This window comes from Adiantum capillus-veneris, chromosome 9 (genome assembly GCF_014529385.1).
Source record: "Adiantum capillus-veneris isolate H3 chromosome 9, ASM1452938v2, whole genome shotgun sequence".
NCBI lineage: Eukaryota > Viridiplantae > Streptophyta > Polypodiopsida > Polypodiales > Pteridaceae > Adiantum > Adiantum capillus-veneris.
The window spans coordinates 64,031,640-64,052,669 of NC_140939.1; the positions used below are offsets into that span (position 1 = coordinate 64,031,640).

General features: G+C 42.4%; 1 protein-coding gene across 1 annotated transcript in view; it reads left to right on the plus strand.

Moving 5' to 3' along the window:
* Positions 1-10,506: 10,506 nt before the first annotated feature.
* Positions 10,507-21,030, plus strand: part of LOC147450584 (putative GTP-binding protein OBGM, mitochondrial) — a 36,741-nt gene continuing 26,217 nt past the window's right edge. The window contains exons 1-4 of the mRNA XM_086519757.1: positions 10,507-10,841; positions 10,942-11,091; positions 11,279-11,387; positions 11,459-11,541. Of these exons, the coding sequence (XP_086375883.1) occupies positions 10,785-10,841; positions 10,942-11,091; positions 11,279-11,387; positions 11,459-11,541 (399 nt within the window). The 5' untranslated portion in view covers positions 10,507-10,784. The remainder of the gene's footprint in view (positions 10,842-10,941; positions 11,092-11,278; positions 11,388-11,458; positions 11,542-21,030) is intronic.

The following is a 21,030-nucleotide window of genomic DNA, read 5'->3' on the forward strand; positions in this document are numbered from 1 at the left end:
CAAACCAACCAAAAGATTGTCTTGCTACAACTTGATTTTGTAAAGGCGTTCAACACGGTTCAATGGGAATTCATCTTCCTAAGGCTTTTCACTATGGAACTGGTCGAACAAAGCACTACCTCTCGGGTTGGCGCCGAACCAAATTTGAATATTAAAAAAAACACCCTAACTTGTTTCTACTCTAGGTTTCTGCCATGACTGGTTGTTGCTATGTTGTGTCACTAAGTGTTTAAGAACTATAGCATTGAGGTAATTCTTCTGGGTTTAGCATACAAAATATACTAATCAGTTTGCAACCTATGTTTAATACTGTTTAGATATTGTTGTTTTACTGTTGGTGGAGAATCTCAGTCCTTGAACTTTGATAGTCCGCTGTTTATTTGATTATTTAATGGGCTGTAGTGAACCAGGTTATACTTATATAGGCATTTTTTGTTATATTAGATGAAACCTTGGGATTGATTAAGCAATTTGAGCTCCTTCTCAATGGTCCTTTTTTCATTGAAATTTCATTATTTTGTACAGTTTTAAGCTTAATCAACCTCTTTTGGCAACATGAATGTTTACTCTGTGGTTTAATTAAATGAGGGATGATGGGGCAGCCTCCCTTTATGGTTAATATAAAAAGTTTTGTTGTATACTTGCCCTAGGAAATGAGACTACCTTTTCAAAGCTATAGCATTTATTAGCTTCTCTTAAACTCTATAGTTGCCCATGGTTGGGTCAAGGTTTTGACTCCTCTTGACAAAAATCCTGGTGATGGGGTTACTATGATTTTACAATACATTTCTCAACTACCTGTATTAGCTCAGTAATATACTCAAGATCTTGCTCAATTCCCTTCTTTTGGTGCTGAACTTGCCAACTTTCTCAAAAATTTACGTGGGCTTAATCCTACTTTCATTAGTACTCCAGCTACCCCTATTGTCCCACAAATTGGTGACCTCTTCTATAGAGACAATGCTACTCTAGAAGCTGTTAAAGAATTCCAAAATAATTTATGTACCCTCAGCGACTCTGCCCTTTTAGAGATGGTTCCAAAAGTCTCTAAAGTTTTCCCTTTTCTACCGGTCATACAAATCGAAGTGGAATCTTTTGAAGTGGACCATCAGCTTTGGATTCTCCCTAACCAAGCTTTTTCAGCACCCTTACTCAGTGAAACTTGGGTTTACCTTGCCAACCTACCAACATCTATAGTAGAAGATTTCCGGCTCAAAATACTTAAAGGTGGACACTTTCTAAATGAAGGAGAGCTTATGAAGGCCCCTTTTAACCTCAATTTTATTGATCAAGCTAATTGTGCCTCTAATGATGGCCTCTATATTCACACAAAAGAAAAATATGGAATTTGCCAAGTTTAACATACAACCTAGTTGCCTTCATCATGTCCAAGATCATGCCATTACATTCACCTATTACCTTTTCTTTTCTGGAAACTAGTATGCCTTGATTGGTAAGGATTGAAGGAGGTTAATGGATGGCGAAGTGAAGGAGAAGGTGGAAGAAAGTCACACTTGTGGAAGTGGGGGGTGGAAGGGATTAGTTTCAATGTCTAAAGGTTTATCAAAGTAGAGAAGAAATGGAAGAGAATGTGGTTGGTAGAGTAGCTAGTGAAACCAACAAAATGTGAGGGACGGAGTGGTTGTTGTTCCTGAGATTCTGCAACAGCGCAATAATTGAAGGCAATGTTTGAAGCTTTGTTGAAGTAGAACATAAATGGAAGGGGATGTGGATCATAAATTAGGTAATGAAATCCAACGAAACACATGAGAGTTGAGGGAAAGCAACAGTGTTTGAAGGAAACCTCCTAAATGTAATGCCCATTACTAATTTTTAATAGCTAATTCAATGTTTCCATACGACATATGTACTTTGCATTTCATCGAAGTTAGCGGGTGATAGTCGTTGTAGTGGAGATTTCATCTACTCGTAAACGAAGTTCATGATTAATGCTAATTTGAGCTCTTCATTGTTACAATGCCTTTTTATGAATGTTGTTAAATCCAATTTTTCTTGTGCATTTATTTTGTGGAATTAAAAATATTTGCCAATATGCATATGAATAGTAGAGGTGTCCTTCTGAGGGGCATTGACACAAATGTTTGGATTTGACATGCATCTGTGTAGTAGCTTCATTCCAAGTAGTATAGTAAGAGATCCAGAAATTGTAGTGATAGTATGTTCTAAGCCAGTCGCTTTTGTCTAGTCGCATTGTCTTCGTGAAGACCATGAGAGAGAGAGGGGGGGGGGAGGGGGAGGATTTTCTAGCACATGTGTAGTACCGGTCTGTTGCAACTAATGTGAAATAGAAATAGACTCAAATTCAGACTTACGTAGCAGCATGCAACACTATTGACTAACAAGCGTTGACGAGCGGAGGGATGCTTTGACAAGTAGGTAGAAAAATGATGGCCAATGTATACCATCAGAGGATGGTGGAGTTTGTGGGGAACTTTCCCTAGTTGAAAACAAACTACGTGTTAGGAGATCATTGAGAAAAAGATAGTTATTATTAATGTGGATTATGCAACCACAAAGATCACTTGCGCAAAACGCATGTGTATTGTAGAGGCACTTCTTGCACAAAATGCTTGTGTATTGTAGAGGAAACAAAAAGAAAAACCATACATAAGTATGGCATGGAGGTAGCACGGTTCTCCACATTGTTTATAATACCGTAAGGAATGTGCCCTTCCCCTGCACTTTTATCCCGTTCAGTGTTGATGGGGGCCTTATGCTTTTTCTCTAGTGCTAGAGGGGGAAGGTTTCTTTTTTGAAATAAAGACAATGAGAAGAATTTGTTACCTTTACTTTGTTCCATTTTAACCAAGGGAGACGGGAAATCACCGAGTCAGACATTCCGCTCCATCACACACCGAACATATAGGTGCGTTACTATGGACATCAGGGATTTCATTAACGTAATCACGATTGGGTGATTGCGTAAATAACTATAGTATTTACATAAAAAAATCACGTGATCACGTTAATTGTTAACGTGACTTTGATTTTGACCTGCAAAAACCTATACAGCCGGTTAGCCCTCCGGGTTTTTTCATTTTCCCTGCGGGGCTCGGCGAGCTTTTTCATTTTCCCGGCGGGCCCGCTGGGTATATGCAGTAGCCCGGCGGGCCCGCGGGGAAATTGAAAAAGTCCGACGGGCGTAATTATATATAGTAAATAATGTGCTAACCCCGGTCTTTTAGCTAGGCAAATCCTTGGGGAGTGTATCCGAGTGCCAGGTATTGTCATCTCCTTGTGAATTGACCTAAGGTTACAGAGCCACATGTCCTTTTTTTGGGCCGAACGTGATTATTAATTCGGTAACCACTTCTAAAAATATTTAATACGTTTACCGACATAAAGGTATGAAACCAAAACAACTGAAAACTTGGGGAATCATGCTCATTGCGAAGAAGCCATTGGTCCAAATGAGGGCTGTAATTGGTTTTAGAAGATGAGCATATGTAAATGACGAGACGATAGTCAAGGGTCGGGTGTCCTCTACTAGAGTACCCGGGCATATAAAGATCCTTCAAGTTTTACATTTGAGTTGATTTACAATATAAGATCTATAATCCTTGATTGGGTTAAAATAGCTTTTATATATTGAATTGGTTGCATGGGTGGGCTACAATCCTTTACTGGGTACAAGTAGTCCCCAATTGGGTGATTATATTGAAGATTTATTTGCGTTAGTTCATGCATTGGTTTATACAGAGAGTGCATTATGTATTACGATAGATTATTAGTGCATGAAATGACCAATCATATATTTTATTGCTTTCGTTTATTTTTTTGTAGCAAATGAAATTAGATGTGTCTTATTGTTTGCAAATCAAAGTGGACATATAAATAATCATTATAATAATAATTGCATAGAGAGATTCATAGCATTGTTATGGTTATTACGCCATATATAGACTACATTGCAATGTGTATGGTTGTTCACAATATAGGTGATCGATATGTGGATTGACTAGCGTGCATTGAAAATCTCATATTGTGCATCATGGTTATTTTCATATTGAATGGTTTTTACATTATAATATATATTGAAAATAAAAAAATATTTTCAGAATTGAACATCTTGTTCTTTTCTCTTCAGTTTTAATTTTCTGGCTGCACTCCAAAAATCTGCCAGTATGTCGAACAGGTAGCCCAATGCATAAATGTTGCTCGCTTTTGTGTATGCATCTATGCACCATGGATCGTATAGTTCGAGATCAATCCACGGTCGCTTAGCCATCTCGGCGTCCCTGCTCTCTGTGCATTCAAAACTGCTTCGCAACTGTGCGCTTAGAGACAAATAATTATTTGCTACGCGCTTAGCAGGTGTTCTCAGCATCATACCCCAATCAATGATACAGACGCGGGGTTTATTGGTGCGAGTAAAGTCCAACATGACGTTGAATGGGTGCAAGTCGCTGTGCACTATACCGATCGAGTGGGCAGTCGCAACGCCGTCGATTAAGGCATGACAAATTGCCGACATCTGCTCGACCACTGCTTTGATCCGCACCGTGTCTATCTCGCTTATAGCAGGCAATGACCTCTAGCCGTGTTGTAGCTTGTGCATGTGTCGTATGAACAATCCGTGAGCCAATGGTAAGCGGCACATCATGTCGCCCACGGTATCCCCATTGTAGTATGAAAATATCATGATCCAAGGAGCTTCTGTATTAAACCCAATGCACCTTACAATGGAGGGGTGAAGCATTTGCATTCCTTGCTCTGTCTGAAACCTGTCAAATTTCACCTCACTCCCTCTCTTGTAACATTTTTCCACATATGTAATGTGGTCTGGAAAAAATGAGATGCCTTTGATAGTGTACAATGTGCACACATCGAAGGAGCATGCTCCAATCCTCATACCTTCTACCAAGGCTTCGTGAGGGATGCCGACAAGATGAGTGCACTTTGCATTCAAAGCAGTGCGCATGATTGTGCCGGTGCCGCTGGTATCGGATCGACCTCCCAAATCTGCTTGCGCATCTTGGGCCATCTTCAATCTCTTGGGTAAAGCTGCTTGGTCCTGCGCTTTCACACACTTCATCTTTACCTTCTGTCTTCCCACAATTTATCCCAGAGCTCAAATTTTGACATGTCGCAAGCAGGTGGGATATCTTCCTTTAAGCCTCTGCAACATACTTTCATATTGCCCAACACTATCGTGACCTTGTGGTGGGGGTCAAATTATCGTATCTCAGCTGGACTCAACAACTCGTATTGGCCTTCAAGTCGCAACCTGCGCTCTGTGTTCTCCCATATAGCGCTAGTGATGTCTTTGATGTAGACATCTCTTTCACTAATCTGCTGTATGCGATCAGCTGCACATGATGAGATTGCCAAAATACATTCTTTACGAATGGCACGTATAACACATTTCTTTTGATCTGGCGTCATATTTGCACTGGACAATACAAAAACAACATATCAAATACAAATTCATGGTTGCAAATGACACTACCACTCTCACACTATCTCAGGTAAACTCTTAACCACCACTTGAAGACTTTAACAAATGTGCAAGAAAATATTGATAAAAATTGAATATAATCTTCACTTAAAATTGCAATCTGTTACACATGTAAAAAGCAATTCAAATAAGTGGTTTATAAGAACTTAATTCAAATTAAACAATACATGTTAACAGTCTTTAACATTTCAGGATATATTGAATTTTTAACTTATATTTTTCTCCGTGCGCACATACTAATTCAAACAAAGCACACACCGACTTAAAATCTTCAAAAACATTTAAATCATTGAAAGTATACAAATTGGACTAGCAAATTATGTTCACACACTTTTTTACATAGAATTTATGTAAATGTAGCAATCAAAAAGCGATGATAATTGATGCTCTTTAAAAAGATACAAAAGAATATTTAACATGCAAATTGTGTGCATTTAGAAATTTTGCAGAGAATTTATGTAAATGAAGCATTAAAAATAGCGATAATGCTTGAGAGTCCTTTAAAAAGATTAAAAACGAATATTAAACATGCAATTTGTGTGCAAATATTTTTTTACATGTAATTTATATAAATGGAACATTTAAAATAGCGATGATTGATAAATAAAGTATTCTATATAAATGAAACATTTAAAATAGCGATGATTGATGAATAAAGTATTCTATATAAATGGAACATTTAAAATAGCGATGATTGATGAATAAAGTATTCTTTTGAATATGATTAGCTAGTATATAATTTCAAATGGACAGTTAAAAACAACAAAATCAAACAATTCATACATTTTGTATATGAAATACTCTTCACAGTCGCGTTACCGACCAAGTATTTCATATACTTAATACTTAAAAAATTAACTGCACATGCACATACAAATTATATGACGTTCGTACGGTCGGGTTAACGACCTGAACGCCACATTTATGCAAAAACATATGCTTCTAACAAACGACACTCTATTAGCGCGTTACCGATCAAGTGCCGCCTGAATCTAAGGAAAAACAATGGCCTACATACGAACATCATATAGCCGCATTACCTACCAATGCCCATATGTTTTTTGGGAAAGGGGAAGGGAAGTTGACTTACCATAAACTAGATTCGCTGCGTTACCGACATAGTACCAAGCCAATACTTACCACAAGGACACCATCTTCCCCGCGTCACCAAGGTGATGCCCCCGTGATAAGCACTGTTCCGTAGAACAGCTTACACACACACTCATTGTGTGGTAAGGTACCTTATTACTGCCGCGCACTACGACAAAAGGCATGCTACCACACAACACATACACACACACAACACATACTCGGATCGTGTGGTCAGGTACTCTATTGCTGCTGCCGTGCACTGCGACGCAGAGCACGCTCCCACACAACCCCCTCTCTCCCTCTCTCCTCTCTCCTCTCGACGTACCTGCAAAGGTGGTCGCAAGCGCTCTCTCTCTCTCTCTCTCTCTCTCTCTCTCTCTCTCTCTCTCTCTCTCTCTCTCTCTCTCTCTCTCTCTCTCTCTCTCTCTCTCAGAAGACGAAAGCACTAATACACCCAGCGGGCCCGATCGGACCTGCGTATATATAACGCTAACAACCCGCCGGGCTTTTCAGTTTCCCCGGCGGGCCCGCAGGGAAAATAATAAACCCCAGCGGGCCCGCCGGGGAAACTGAAAAGCCCGACGGGAATTTTGTGGGTTTGCAAGTCACCCTAAACCGGGTTCTGTGTGATCATGTTTACTGTGATCATGTAAATGTGTCAATAAGACCTTGTGATCACACAAAATTTGACGTAATTACGTAAATATTAAATCCCCGATGGACATGTAGCGTAGCAAATTTTGAGGAAGGGTTTCTATTAACAAGCTAAGCATATCTCTTTGCAACATTCACAATATTGATGTTACACAATCAAGGAAAAAAATAGGTTGATAAAGGTAATTACATTTTCAATAGATGTATTGATTTTTCCATATTAAATTATTTACAAAATATAAAATGGACTTTTTAATAACTCTCTCTCTCTCTCTCTCTCTCTCTCTCTCTCTCTCTCTCTCGCATAACAGGTCTTGAGCTCAATTCTCCTCGTCGGATAGATCTTTACGGTCTCTTGGGATAGTTTCCTAGAATGTTAAAATACGCTTCAACTTCTTCTTCTTCTCTCTCTCTCTCTCTCTCTCTCTCTTTCATGGTTGTCATGAAGACAATGCCAATAACATCTCTTTTTAAGAACCTATAATCTTCTCTCTCTTTCACCATACTCTAAGAAAGGGAGCATTTATATTGGGCAGGGCCAAGCACGATGTCTCCTTTTCAAAACTTTCATCTAACAATAGCCTCATTGATTCTGAGGCCCATACATGCATGTTTTGTAGAATTGAATGTCTTAAAAATACATGTGAGGCTCATTGTGTGTGGAGAGAGGCCCTTGCCTCGGCTTCTTTGCAAGGAAAAAATCAGAGTCCAATGTATGTCTACCAACTGCCGAGAAGCATATTCTCCAAACATGTTTTGCCTCTCATAAATTTTTGTTAAATTCATCTCATAAACTGTTATCTAACAATAGCCTTGTTAATTATGAGGCCCATACATGCATGTTCCGTAGAATTGAACGTCTTAAAAATACATGTGAGGCTCATTGTGTGTGGAGAGAGGACTACACATCAGCTTCTTTGCAAATGAAAAAATCAGAGTCCAATGTATGTCTACCGACTACCGAGAAGCATATTCCCCAAATCTGTTTTGGCTCTCATGAATTTTAGTGCTGACCACATCGTCTTATGGCAAAGTTGTTTGGGTACATAATGGAGATGAGATTGAGTGATTGGACTCAAGAGAAAGACAAGAGTGCAAAAGACAAGCAGGTTTTCGTCAATGCCATAGCACCATTGATCATCTTGTAACTTTTCGTATTCTCATGGAGGAAAGTCAGTTGAAAGGAAAGTGATTGTATTGTTGTTTTGTAAACTTTAAGAAAGTCTTTGATATAATTCTACGTAAAAAATTGTGGAGAAAGATGGAAGAACTCCATGTTCCAAGTGAGTTTATGCTTGCGGTTTCTCAAATCTATGAGAAGGTGATTTGTCAATTGCACAAGGGAAGAGAAATTTCAAAAATTTGTAAGCACTATTGGGGTTAAACAAGGATGTCCGTTGTCACCAACTCTCTTCGGTCTATGCATCATTCAAATGGAACAAATGATACTTGACTTTATGCAAGAAGAAGGTATTGAAGAGGTCAGTATTTACAATGTAGTATTCATGCTTTTGCTGTATGCAGATGATGTAGTGCTTCTAGCACACACTTTAGAAGATGCACCAAAGCTTATGGTTATCCTTGAGAACTTTGGCTTGCATAGTGGGCTGATTGTGAATGAATCCAAAACAAAGGTCATGCTTGTAAAAGCTAACCATAAGGAGAAGCCATGCATTGTGTATAACAATGAGACACTTGAAGTTGTTGAGAGCTTTAAGTACCTTGGTCTTGAGGTTTCGTCTAATCACAAGTGGCATGAATTTGCTATGCGTCGTTTGAAAGCAAGAAAGAGAGCATATTATGCATTTGACAACATGTGTAATATGGGAAACATGAAGTATTGGGTTCTCAAGAAGTACCTTTTTAATGCATTGGTGACACCGGTTCTTCTTTATGGAAATGAAATGTGGGGCGGGAGCATCTTAAAGCTTACTTGGAAAGAGTTTGAGAATGTCCAAAAGCGTTTTCTTACAAATTTTTTCCAAGTTAAGACACAAACACCATATATGCTCCTACTTCTTGACTCTTGCAATTGAGGTTATGACCATGAAAAGGGTTGTGGAGTACATGATAAAGATGCGTTAAAACCCCTCACATAGACTTCCTACAATTGCATGGGAAGCAAGTAAAAAAGTTCATAAGACGCATAAAAGAAAGATCTTAAGCACGATAAGGATGCAGGACATAAAGAAGTGGTTTGGGAGATGTAATTCATTACACTTGCTACATGATGCTTCAATTGACTCCCAAATGAATGAGGCTTTTCTACAACGCCAATGTATTACGGCTTGGGAGAAATCCAATCGGTCACACTTCATACATTACACCACCCATATTGCCCCCAACTACAAAACAATATACTTTGCTGAAAGAGAAAACCGTACTCACACTTACATGCTTGAGTCTATCCCCTTATTGGCGATATGCACTATCGCAGCCATCTGGTTTAGCTCCCATTCCCTTCGATGGGAGACAGGACGTTGGGGCAATGGAGAAGAGACAAATCGATTGTGCACATTATGCTCACTGCAAGTTCGAGAGTTTGAGTACACTGTACCACACACTACTAGAGTGCTCAACTTTTTGTCACATCCGAACTTGCTTCTCTCACATTCTCAGCCATGACTTAGACCCACACACTTTCCTCTCCCAACCACAGTGTGGGCTCTCCATTGCGACTCTCATCACCACAATTTTGAAGCATCGAGAGTCACTCATAAACCATACACATATTACATCACATGTAACCTTGGTTCCATAGGTCATATTTGACCTTCGAGGACGATAATTAATTCTCTCTCTCTCTCTCTCTCTCTCTCTCTCACCTTCGCTTAGCACCTACTAGTTTGTGAGGTGTAGGTTGTAAGCTGTTTATGATCTCTCAAAGCATAGAACATCATCATTGTGGTTAGAGATAAACAAGAAAGGTAAATACACAGGAAACTAACATCATCGTCTCATCAATTAGAGGTGATTGGAGAAAAACAAGCAAAGTAAATGACAATTACCTCTGCACCGACTTTTTCTGCAACAATAGCTGCTGTGTGTGTATGTGCGCACGTGCACTGAGCCTACTTGAAGGATTCATTATATGCTAGGGTGCCTTTCATCTCTTTATTTTAAAGCCATTGCTTTCTTCTCTGCCAACCCTTTCATCTCTTTACCTCGTTTTATTTCAAAGTTACTCTCTCTCTCTCTCTCCAATCTCTCCTCGCCACATGGCATAGCTAACAGTGCTCAAAGCTAAAAATCGATATTACACAATCGAGGTAAACAAGTACACATGACAACTAGTGGACATCATGACTCGAATGACAACTAGCAGACAGAAATCGAATAACTAGTTTGGTGCTAACTCGATGATGCAGGTGACCAGCTCAGGAAACGTCTGTGCTGGCTCTCCATTTGGTGCCATAAAATTGGCCCATCTTCCTTAGCCCATCAAGGTTTGCCTTGGCTTAGCAGTTCACTCATGCACGTACACACACACACACACACACACACACACACACACACACAGGTGTAGTTCGGCAACCGGGTAGTGGAAGCAGGTCGTAGCATGAGCTTTCTTGGATCCCTTCGGAAAACAGCTGTATGCAGGCAACAATGGCTCAAGGTCAGTTTTGCCAAATTGGCAATGAATTCAAGTATGGTTACTTGTATGTAGATGGGTTCTTCCGAAAAAATAAAATTGTATTCTTCGTCGCTATTGGCAGTTTTCCTCTCCAACTCAATTGTCCAGTACAAAGCTTTTGGCTGGGGCTCTTTCAGAAGGGTTCCTCGTACCATCATGGGTTCCAGTGAAATATTCTCAGCTTGGCGCACAGTATGAGACTGGGAGACATTACAAATCTGCACCCTTGCAAGTAAGCCAATGCACTACTGGTGAAAGCGTGTTCATACTAGCTTTGTTATCTTCAAAAATCAATGGAGGGCCTTAGAGATAGCAGTCAAATATTTTCAATGAAAGGCCTAATTATTTCTGCCATTTTGTTCGTTGGTCAAGTTGTTTATAGACATACTTTGCTGCAAGCTTACTTGCATAATGAACAGGAGCGCAAGATGATAGATCGGCGCCGTCTTCATGTAAAGGGAGGTGATGGGGGAGATGGCTGCACAAGTTTTAGAAAGAGTAGACATTCTCGACATGGCGCAGCTGATGGTAATTTTGGGCTGGCTTGAAAGTACATTGGTCCGGTTATCTTAGTCATCTCTGAAATTGGTGATTGCTAGGTGGAAGAGGAGGCAAAGGAGGAGATGTAATATTCAAATGCTCAGAGGAGTTTTGGGATTTCGGTCATCTCCAGCATCACTTTGTAAATCCTTAAACAACATATTCTGGTTTTAGTCTACTCACACAATTTTAATTCAGCACGTATGTATGCCAAGTGGCCATGCATTCTAAGAAAAAGCTATAAAGTGGTTCTACATTTCCTCAAATCCTTGTGCATATTATGCTACATAAGCAAATTGTGTAGTCATTTGTATCTTTTGTAACAACCTCAGTGCAAAGAGACTTGTGCATGAGACTAGGAAAAATCCATTTTGGCCATGTATTCTTTTTTGTAGAAAACAGATTAGGTGTTCAAACTTCAGCTTCGCTGTAAAACAGTTAGCGAATCTCCATGCTGTATGCCTGAGACCTTTTGCACTCTGTTTGTAGTTCAGTGGCCATTGTGGCTTTGCATAATGAGGTTCAGAGTGGTGCACTTTGACGAGGGATAAAGGACGAAGGGTGTGAGTTTATTTTTGCAAATTTTTAGATTCTGGCTAGTTCGGGTTTCTCAGCTTGGTGATGGAGTCAGGAGCTACTTCCTCTTTCTTGGGTACATCCTACTTCGCCGTCCTCAGAGTAAGCAGCATTGGCTTAGCCAGAAGATTTCACATGTGTTCCTTTCACTGTTCTGTCATGTATTTGGGTTTTAGGCATTAGCAGGCACATTTTGTACTTCACGTTGATGATGGCACTAGTGGGTCTACTTACTGGCACTTGGGTTGCCCAATGTGGCCAAGATCCAACATGTCAGTGATGTATCTTACAGATTGCTGCCTGCTTGCAACATTGCTTTGGGGTATGCCTATGTGCTCATTTTATTTGGCGGCTAGTATTACTTTTCTGTCGAACTTGTCTGCAGCACGGCTAAGATGGATTTGTGACTTTGGGGGGGCGGGAAAGGGTTTGTCACTTGGCTACAACATTTTCTGGGATTGCACTTGCTATAAGGGACAGCAACAAATCGAATCTTCCTGTTCACAGACTTGGGATATAGATGGGGTACATTGGACATGTTGCCTTCTATGGCTCAAGATTTTGACCCCCACAACACGCCATTTTCTTTGTCATGCTATGCAGTATTATTTGGAAGGCCAGATATACTGAAGATGATGCACACATATTATGAGTGCCACTTTCTCCTCAATGTCTGAAACCTTAGTGGAGATATGGTCAGAGCTACTGTGCACTCTACATAATCAGTGGGGTACATTAGCCAGGGCTTCTAGGCCAGCAAGGGAGCATCGCATTGTGTGGATGGACCTATAAGACCTGCTTTGAGCAGATGAACTGGTGCAACAATGTTGTAAGTTATAGAGTACAGCTGCCAGGGAGTCTCTCTGCATCTGCTTATGATCCGCCAGAGGACCTCCCAAGGCTACACTTATAAAGGCAAGTGGCCAACAACAAAAGCTATGAAAAATTGGCGCTCCCTTTCCTTTATTTGTGTGCTAGGACCTGCTTAGGTATAAGAATCTCCTCGGTTTCTTCAACCTTTGGCCGCTCTTCAGGCTCCATGTCCTTTGGCACTTCACCCTAAGTAGACTCACATGAAATGCATTGTGAATCGTCCAAGTATCTAGCACCTTCAGTTTGAAGGATACATCTTTTCTAAAATTTGGAAGGGCCCATAGTATTGTCTGAATAGGTAGCGGAAGAAGAAATGAAGACATGGAATGGCCTTCGGTCTGGTGAATACCTTGACTCCAGTCTGGCTCGACTTTGAGAGTTTGACAAGATCCTTTTGACACTGGAGACCACCTGCAATGCCACATACATATACATGCCAAGTGTGCCATGTGGAAATGAAATGAAATGAATGTTATATTAACGTCTTCAAAAGGCCAAAGTGACCTATGAGACCAGAAAGTTACAATGTGGTGGATCTGATACAAAGTCAGAGTAACAAAATAACAACATAACAAAACAAAGATATATACTATGGGATCCTAGACTGGTCGATGTGAACCAAGCAAAATGGGCGGCTTGTTGGGATAGCTGAATCACAGGAGATCTAGCATCGGTTGTTGGCGGATCTCATCAATCTCCTCCATGGTTAGTAGTCTGACCGGGCGTCGTGCATGCCTGGCCAGAGTGCTCCGAATCTTTTGACGTAGCCTCTGTCGATGCTATGTAGTCCTCCGCAGTCGTGGGTGCCTGGACTTCCCCAGCTCAATCGCTAGGTTGATCAATGTGCCTCTGGTGTGAGACGAGAGGGAGCTCTGTTGTGGGATGTGTAGTGAAACTCTATCTTAGGCTCCATGTCACACAAGGGGCAAGTCCTGGCCTCTGCTGGTACTCCGCTGTATCTCCCAGTCTCAATCCGCAGCTGGTGAGAAGATGTGTGTAACTGGCCAATAGCACATCGTATCCCATGAGACAAGTGGGTGTCCATGTATCTGGGTCTCGTCACAAAACCATCCTCCGTAAGCTGGAGAAGATGGTCACTGAGGTAGAAAGTGGATATTTGTGTGTGTGTGTGTGTGTGTGTGTGTGAGTGAGAGAGAGAGAGAGAGAGAGAGAGAGAGAGAGAGGAAAATGAAATGATATGTTATATTAACATCTTCAAAAGGCCAGAGTGACCTATGAGACCAAACTGATACAAAAGTAGTGAATCTGTTACAATGTCTGAAAAGTGTGAAAGTGTGAAAATAAATGCGAAAAACTAAATACAAAGTATTAGATAAACTTCTTAGGAGCATTCTGGGTGTTTGGCTAGAATGCTTCTAATCCTTTGTTGTAGTCTCCTCCGGTGAAGTGTGCTTCTGCATCTCGGTCGTGGTCGTCTTGATTTCCTAAGCTCAATCGCCCTGTCAATGAGGGTGCCTTTGGTATGAATGTGGGTAGTCCTTTGTGCTCGCTGCTAGCCTCTTGCTTCTCCTTCCATTCCTGCTTCTCTTGATCCGAAGAAATCTGTGATCTGCCTCTGAGGCTGTAGTGCTCTTTGTCTTCTCATTAGAGTATCCCTGTGCCGATGTAGTTCCAGTAGGTACAGGCCTAAGCACCTTTGATCTTGGTATTGCATGACTCTATCTAGAGGTCCAAAGCCTTCTTTAAATAGGCAATGGAAATGCCCACGTATCTCATAGTAAACGGTGCAATGACATATGTAGTGTAATTCTGTCTCCGGCTCCATTCCGCATAACTTGCAAATTCTGCTCTCAGGTGGGATTCCCCTAAATCTGCCAAATTCAATTTCCAGCTGGTGTGAGGATGTACGAATCTGACCAATAGCACATCTCAAACCATGAGACAGGTGGGTATCCATGTAGCTCGGGCGAATCACAAAACCATCTTCAGATAGCTGTAGGAAGTTTTCTTTGTAGTCGGCCATCTTCGTGCCCAATTCTTGTGTAGGGTCTACCCATGTCCTCTTAATGTCCAACTGTATAAGATCCTGGTAGATGATTTTATTAATCTCCGTTCGTGTGATTGCCAGTGATGGAGCCTCAAGAGAGTATTGGAAGGGGGGTAATCTTTCCATACCGAACCCGTGTCTCTGAAACCACGAGGACAGTTGCGCATACCAGCATGATGTATCTCCTTTCATTGCTAATTGTCGAGAGGATTCGAGGGCCAATCTAGTATAACGGCAATTATTTGTATCCCATAAACCATGTATAAAGGACACTGATCTGGTAAGAGCTTCAATTTCTATCGGAGGGGCAGCTAGTTCCGCTCGGGTAATCGCGTGTGGTACGGAGACCTTGGCTCTAATCATTCGGGAAATCATAGATACCAAAGGTCTCTCCATTGACTTCCAATTATCCTGATCCAGAGATGGTCCCCAAATCTGGACCCCATAAAGCATAGCCGAAGCCACCACAGTATCAAAGAGCCAAAGTTTTGTTCGTGGTTCCTGAAACTGCACTTGTGAACACATCCTCTCCAGCCCTCTCAAGGCCGTAGAGGCTCTGGACAATCTAGCATCCGCTGCTTTCTTAAGAGTAAACTTCGGTCCTGTAAATACCACACCAAGGTATGTGTATGCATCTGTGTACTCTACTGTATCCTGGCCATATGCAAATGTAGGTGCCGATCTCCTAACCCACTGCGGTGTGGTGTTAAACACCATAAGTTTGGTTTTACCCAAATTTACCGACAGTCCGCTGTCCTCCGCGAATTTATGTAATGCATCTAACTGCCTTTGCATTCCATCTGGTGATTCTGCTATCAATACAATATCATCTGCATACAACAAAGGGATCTATGACCCTGCAAGTTGAGCACCTCTGTCACCCTCTCTATCAATGTAATTTGATACCTCATGTATATACATACCAAATAAAGTAGGGGACAGTGGGCATCCCTGCTTTACTCCAACGGTGGAATGAACAATGTCGGAATCCCCTTCTGGAGTACGTACATAACCAGTTACTGACCCGTATAAGGCCATGATCCCCCAGATAATCTCTTTGGGGACCCCTAACTCTTGCATTCTGCGCATCAATCTGGCCCTTGGTACTGTATCAAAAGCTTTCCAAAAATCCACAAAGCAACAATACATCCTTCTCCCGCTTGCTCTTCCTTCCTCAATAATGGCTCTGAGCGTAAGAATATGATCTAAAGTGGAATAACCCCTCTTGAATCCAGCTTGTCCTGTTGCCCTTATGCCCTCATTCTCTGCCCATCTACTCAATTTTTGTTCCAGAATGGATGCGTACAGTCGGGTCAATGTGTGACCCACCATAATGGTACTGTAGTTCGCGGGTATCATAGGATCCCCTGACTTGAAAATAGGTACGATAGTAGATAATTTCCAAGATTCAGGTAATCCTTCACACATGACCCGATTAAACAGATGAGCAAGGACTTCTGAAAGTAGATCCCTTGCATGGATCAGATGTTTTGCTACTAGACCCTCATGATCATATGCTCTTCTTGTCTTCATCTTATCAATGGCTTTTTCCACCATTTCCGTAAAGAAAGTACTAGTAGCAGGGCATGGCTCTAGCGGATCTGGTAATGGAGGCTGTCCAGATACCGTATATAATGATGTTACATATTGACCCCAAATCTCAGGAGAAGTAATTGTCGGAGGGGATGAGTGCTCGTGAAATAAACGCGAGGCCTCATGTGAGTCCTGACTCAAGAAGAGCTGATATAAATCCTTCTCCAGTTTGGCTAAAAATGCCCTTTTCTTGCGACGTACTATACGCCGAAGAGCAATCCGAGACTGCTTATATGTGATGATCCCAAGTGTAAGCTCTTTCGGGACCTGGGTTCTCGTCTCTCTGCATTCCTCGTCGTACCAACTGTTTTGAGGCACGTTCCCAGATTCTCTCTTCTGATCAGGCTGAGTATGTGGGTATGCCTCTTGTGCTGCTCCATGTAGTATCTCTGTTAGCTGAGAAGTAATCTCCTCTACAGTATATACTGGCTCGGCTGCCTACATCCTATTATAGATCTTTTCCACATAGACTGAATCAGTCTCTTGCGTGAAAGTATATCTTGTGTGTGTCTTCTTCCTTTGTACTTGAGAGGCATTGTATTGGAAGGAGATTCATAAGGTCAAGAGAGCATGATCCACTGCGAGACCTATGGGGGGCGACGCTCCGGATAGCGGCGTGGAATTGTAATGGATCATATAGGCTAGATGGGGCGCCATTTTCAGCCTCAGGCTGAAAATGGAGATTGATAAGGTCAAGAGAGGATGATCCACTGCGAGATTGATAAGGTCAAGAGAGCAGTATGTAGCGTGCGGGGCATCACTCCCATCATGCTCTCTTGGCTTTTCCAGAACCACTACTTTCCCTCCTCTATAAAAGGCGATTTTCCCCTTTTCTCTTGCTGCCCTGATCTCTGGCATCAACTCTTGCATGTGTGACACTTGTGCCAATGTAAGGTCATCTCCCAGGAAAATACCGGTTTTCTTAAGAGTTGGCCTCTTCTTTAGAAATTCTTTCCTTATTTCTATATTCGGGAAGCGGAGAATAAGTGCCCTATCCTTTACGTTTCCCTTCTCGTTGATTCCTTTCTTGCCCACTCTCCATGCACTTGTGTGAATAGTCTCTGTGATGCCCATGCGTTGTAGCAGTTCCCTCACTTCTTCATCTACGTTCTCTTTGTCACCAGGAGGTGTATTTTTCCTGTTGCCTTCCGTAAATAAGTATTAGATATATTTATTTTATTTTTACTTGTTTGTCCCAAAACCCTTGAAAAGGTGCAAGTGGACATTGCATGGCCAGTGTGAAACGGCTGCAGCCAAATGGGTTTCTCACATCGGGGATTTAGGTCGGTCAGACAGGGACTGCCCGGGCCAGTTAGCATTGAATTCTGATGAGTATGGAAGCTCGTGTGCGCCAAACTGGAATTTGGGCCACTCGTCAAGTCACTGCAACTTTATAAGTTGAAAGGGCCAGTAAATTAACCCACATTGTAGATGTTGGTCAAATGGTAGTCTTCAATGATGGTCAGGAGACCGATAGGGACGCCATGGAAGCATCTCCTAAAATTTAGGGAACTGCTATTTTTGACCGGAAAATGTGTTCGCATCATTAGCTCTGGAATGACAAGGGGAACATTTTATTGCTCTGCTGCCAAGTCAACTGACGCACCAGTTGAGATATTTTTAGCAGGGAAAGCCCAAACTCGGAAACTGGGTGACGTGTCAGCTTGTGAGCGATTCTGCCACTCTGGGAGGCAAAAACGAGCTGCATATCAACAAAGGGGACGCCATTTTCAGCCTCAGGTGGATTGTAGCAGGTACAGAAGCTATGGAATGCTTACCTTGCCCTCTATGCACAGTATGGTGACGGGAGTGATGCCCCGCACGCTACATACTGCTCTCTTTCTCCCCTACGTTCAGTATGTTATGCCCCACTAGTGGGCTTCTCATTTGACCTATGTACAGTTATGGGGGTTTATGCGCGTTTGCCAAGGCAAGAGCCTTTTGAACAGGAACCGGATTAGCTAATTGCTAATCCCCCACAGGTACGCACTGTTCCATCACGAAAGATTGCGAATTTGGAGAGTTTTCTTGCGTGAAAACTCGTCCAATTCACAGGGGAACTGTCCCATTGCGTGCGGGAGCCCTTGGGACACGCGTAGGCGTGTTCGCTCCGCTAAAAACGATCCGAAACAGGGAATTACAGCCTGCTGTGTTTTTCTGCAGGTTTAGGGTTTCGCACCTAAACTGCAAGGGAACATCGGGGGAGCCTCTTGAGAGCCTTGGGATGCGTGTACAGGCTTTTGGGCTCCCGGCAGTGAAAAACAGAGAATTACAGCCCGCTGAATTTCTGTGACAGCTCACCAGAAAGCTTCCAGATATCGAGGGAATCCGTCCTAGACAGGTGTTTTTGACCTACAGGGGTTTTTGCGTCGTTATGTTGTCGAAATCTGGTCGAAAACCTGCGTTTTCAGCCCTCGCCAGGTTTGGACAGCTTTGTGAAAGCTTGTGCTAAGTGGTCGGATCGTCTACCTTAATTTGAATAAAGAAATACCGAAAGGGGCGCCAGTCTTTGGGGCCTACAGGGTGTCGGTCTCGTGTGCGCAGTGACATTCTAGTCACTGGACGCAACTGTGTTCTCTTCCCTTCTCAGTGCTCTGTGTAAAGTTAACAGGTAATTGAAATAGTACCGCCCTCTACGTTGTACGGGCCGGTTATACGGTTCCATCGACGGGATAGTCACTTTTTCTTCAAAAAGTGCAGCGTGGATTGTTGTGGGTGAAAGCAACACAGAGCTTGTCGATATGGCAGAGAAGAGAGACCAAATACCTGAAGAGGGATCTTCCTCACATGGCACAGAGAAAATTCCTTCAACTCTTCAAGAAGAGGACATGTTGTTTAGAACTCAACTGCGTTGCTGCATGGACATGTTTCAGCAGTTGGCTAACAACCCAAGGATGCAGGAATTCTTACAGGCTCCGACACAGGGTTTTAAGCCTCCTACACAGGGAATGACTGAGCCGTTGCAAGAAAAGGAGATTTCCAATGCGCAGAGGACTCATGATGCTCGAGGGAAAGCCCATGTGGTTGAGCAACTAGCGGTGTCCAATGATCCAAAGCAACTTGCTTTAGCTGGACAGGAACCGTTTGTGAATGGTCAAGGGAGCAATGAACAGGCTATGCGTCAGACCCTTCCATTACCTAATACTTATCCTGGTTATTTTGGAGGTGGTTCAGTGTTTCAAGCTATGGCTGGACCTTCCACAGGTTATATGCCAGGGAATGTGTTCGGGACAATGCAAACAGGCATGGGTAACCCTATGTACGGGAACATGGGTGTCCAACTAGGTTTTCAGGGTGCCTATGGCCAGTTTCGAGTGCCTGGAACACAATTTGGTATGGCTGGTTTTTCGCAGCCATACGTACAAAATGCAGATATGACAGGGAAAACAGTTGATGCGAGTGCTGGAATGAACACTCATGGAGCACCACTGTTACAGGCACCTGTTTATGATAATGTGGCTCCTTTGAGTCAGCCTAAGGATTACAAGGAAGGTGGGCAAGGAGTGAAGTTTGAAACTTTCAGAGGAACTGAGGACCAATTAAAGGCTTTGACCTTCTCACAGCAGTTCGATGCAGCTTATGCTGGAGGAAACTTCACGGAATCTTCAAAGATATGCAAGGCTGCCACTTTCTTGAAAGGGAATGCGCTCCAATGGTGGACCGCATTGTTGAACCAGGGTCGAGCCCCAACAACGTGGGTCCAATTCAAACAACTTTTTGCGCCTGCATGGTTGACAAACACTTTTGAAGTGGATGTGATGACAGAATGGCACGAGTTGAATGCTAAACAGTGTGCGAATTTGGAAGAGTACAATAAACAGTTTTGGGCCGCACTGTTGCCAGTCACCTCTTACAGGTTTGTGCCTTTGTCAGAACAAATTTAGAAGTACTGTTGCGGATTGCCCAAGAAAATCAGGGACTACTACACAAAGACTACTGTCATGAATATGTTTCAATTGATAGAGAATGCAAGAGTGGCCAACAATCTGTCGAAGGGAGATTCCGATGGATTTAATAGCCACAAGAAAGGGGCCCAGGGCAAACAGTTTTCAGCCAAGGGCGATGTTGCAGCAAAGCCTTCTGAGTCTCCTGCAAAGAAGCCCTCCACTGAAGAAGCTGATACGTCCAAGAAGCAGTCTAAATCTTCTTCGGAACGAGGACAAGGACAAAAAAGGCATTTTCTGGCAAAACTTTTCAAGAAAGGAAAGCTCTTAGGGAGGCCAAGAAGTGCTACATTTGTGAACAGGAAGGACACTTTGCAAATGAGTGCCCACAGAAGAAGTCACAGGATAAGGATGACAAGTCAGACCATAAAGGGAAGAAGCCAAAGCAGAGTGCAGGACTTGTTCCAGATTTGGTTGGAGATCAGCCAAACACAGATGCCACGGAGCTGTGTAGAGCTTGGGGCAAAGTTAGAGACCAGACAGTGCTGGTTTTCTTTGATCCAGGAGCCCATGCAAATTTCATATCACCAGAATTGGCATCAAAGTTGGGCATTCGTGCAAAGGAGATGGGTATGACAGGCGAAGCAGGTTTGGCATGCCCAGGACATTCAGAGCTTGTTACTCCTATTCTGGGAAA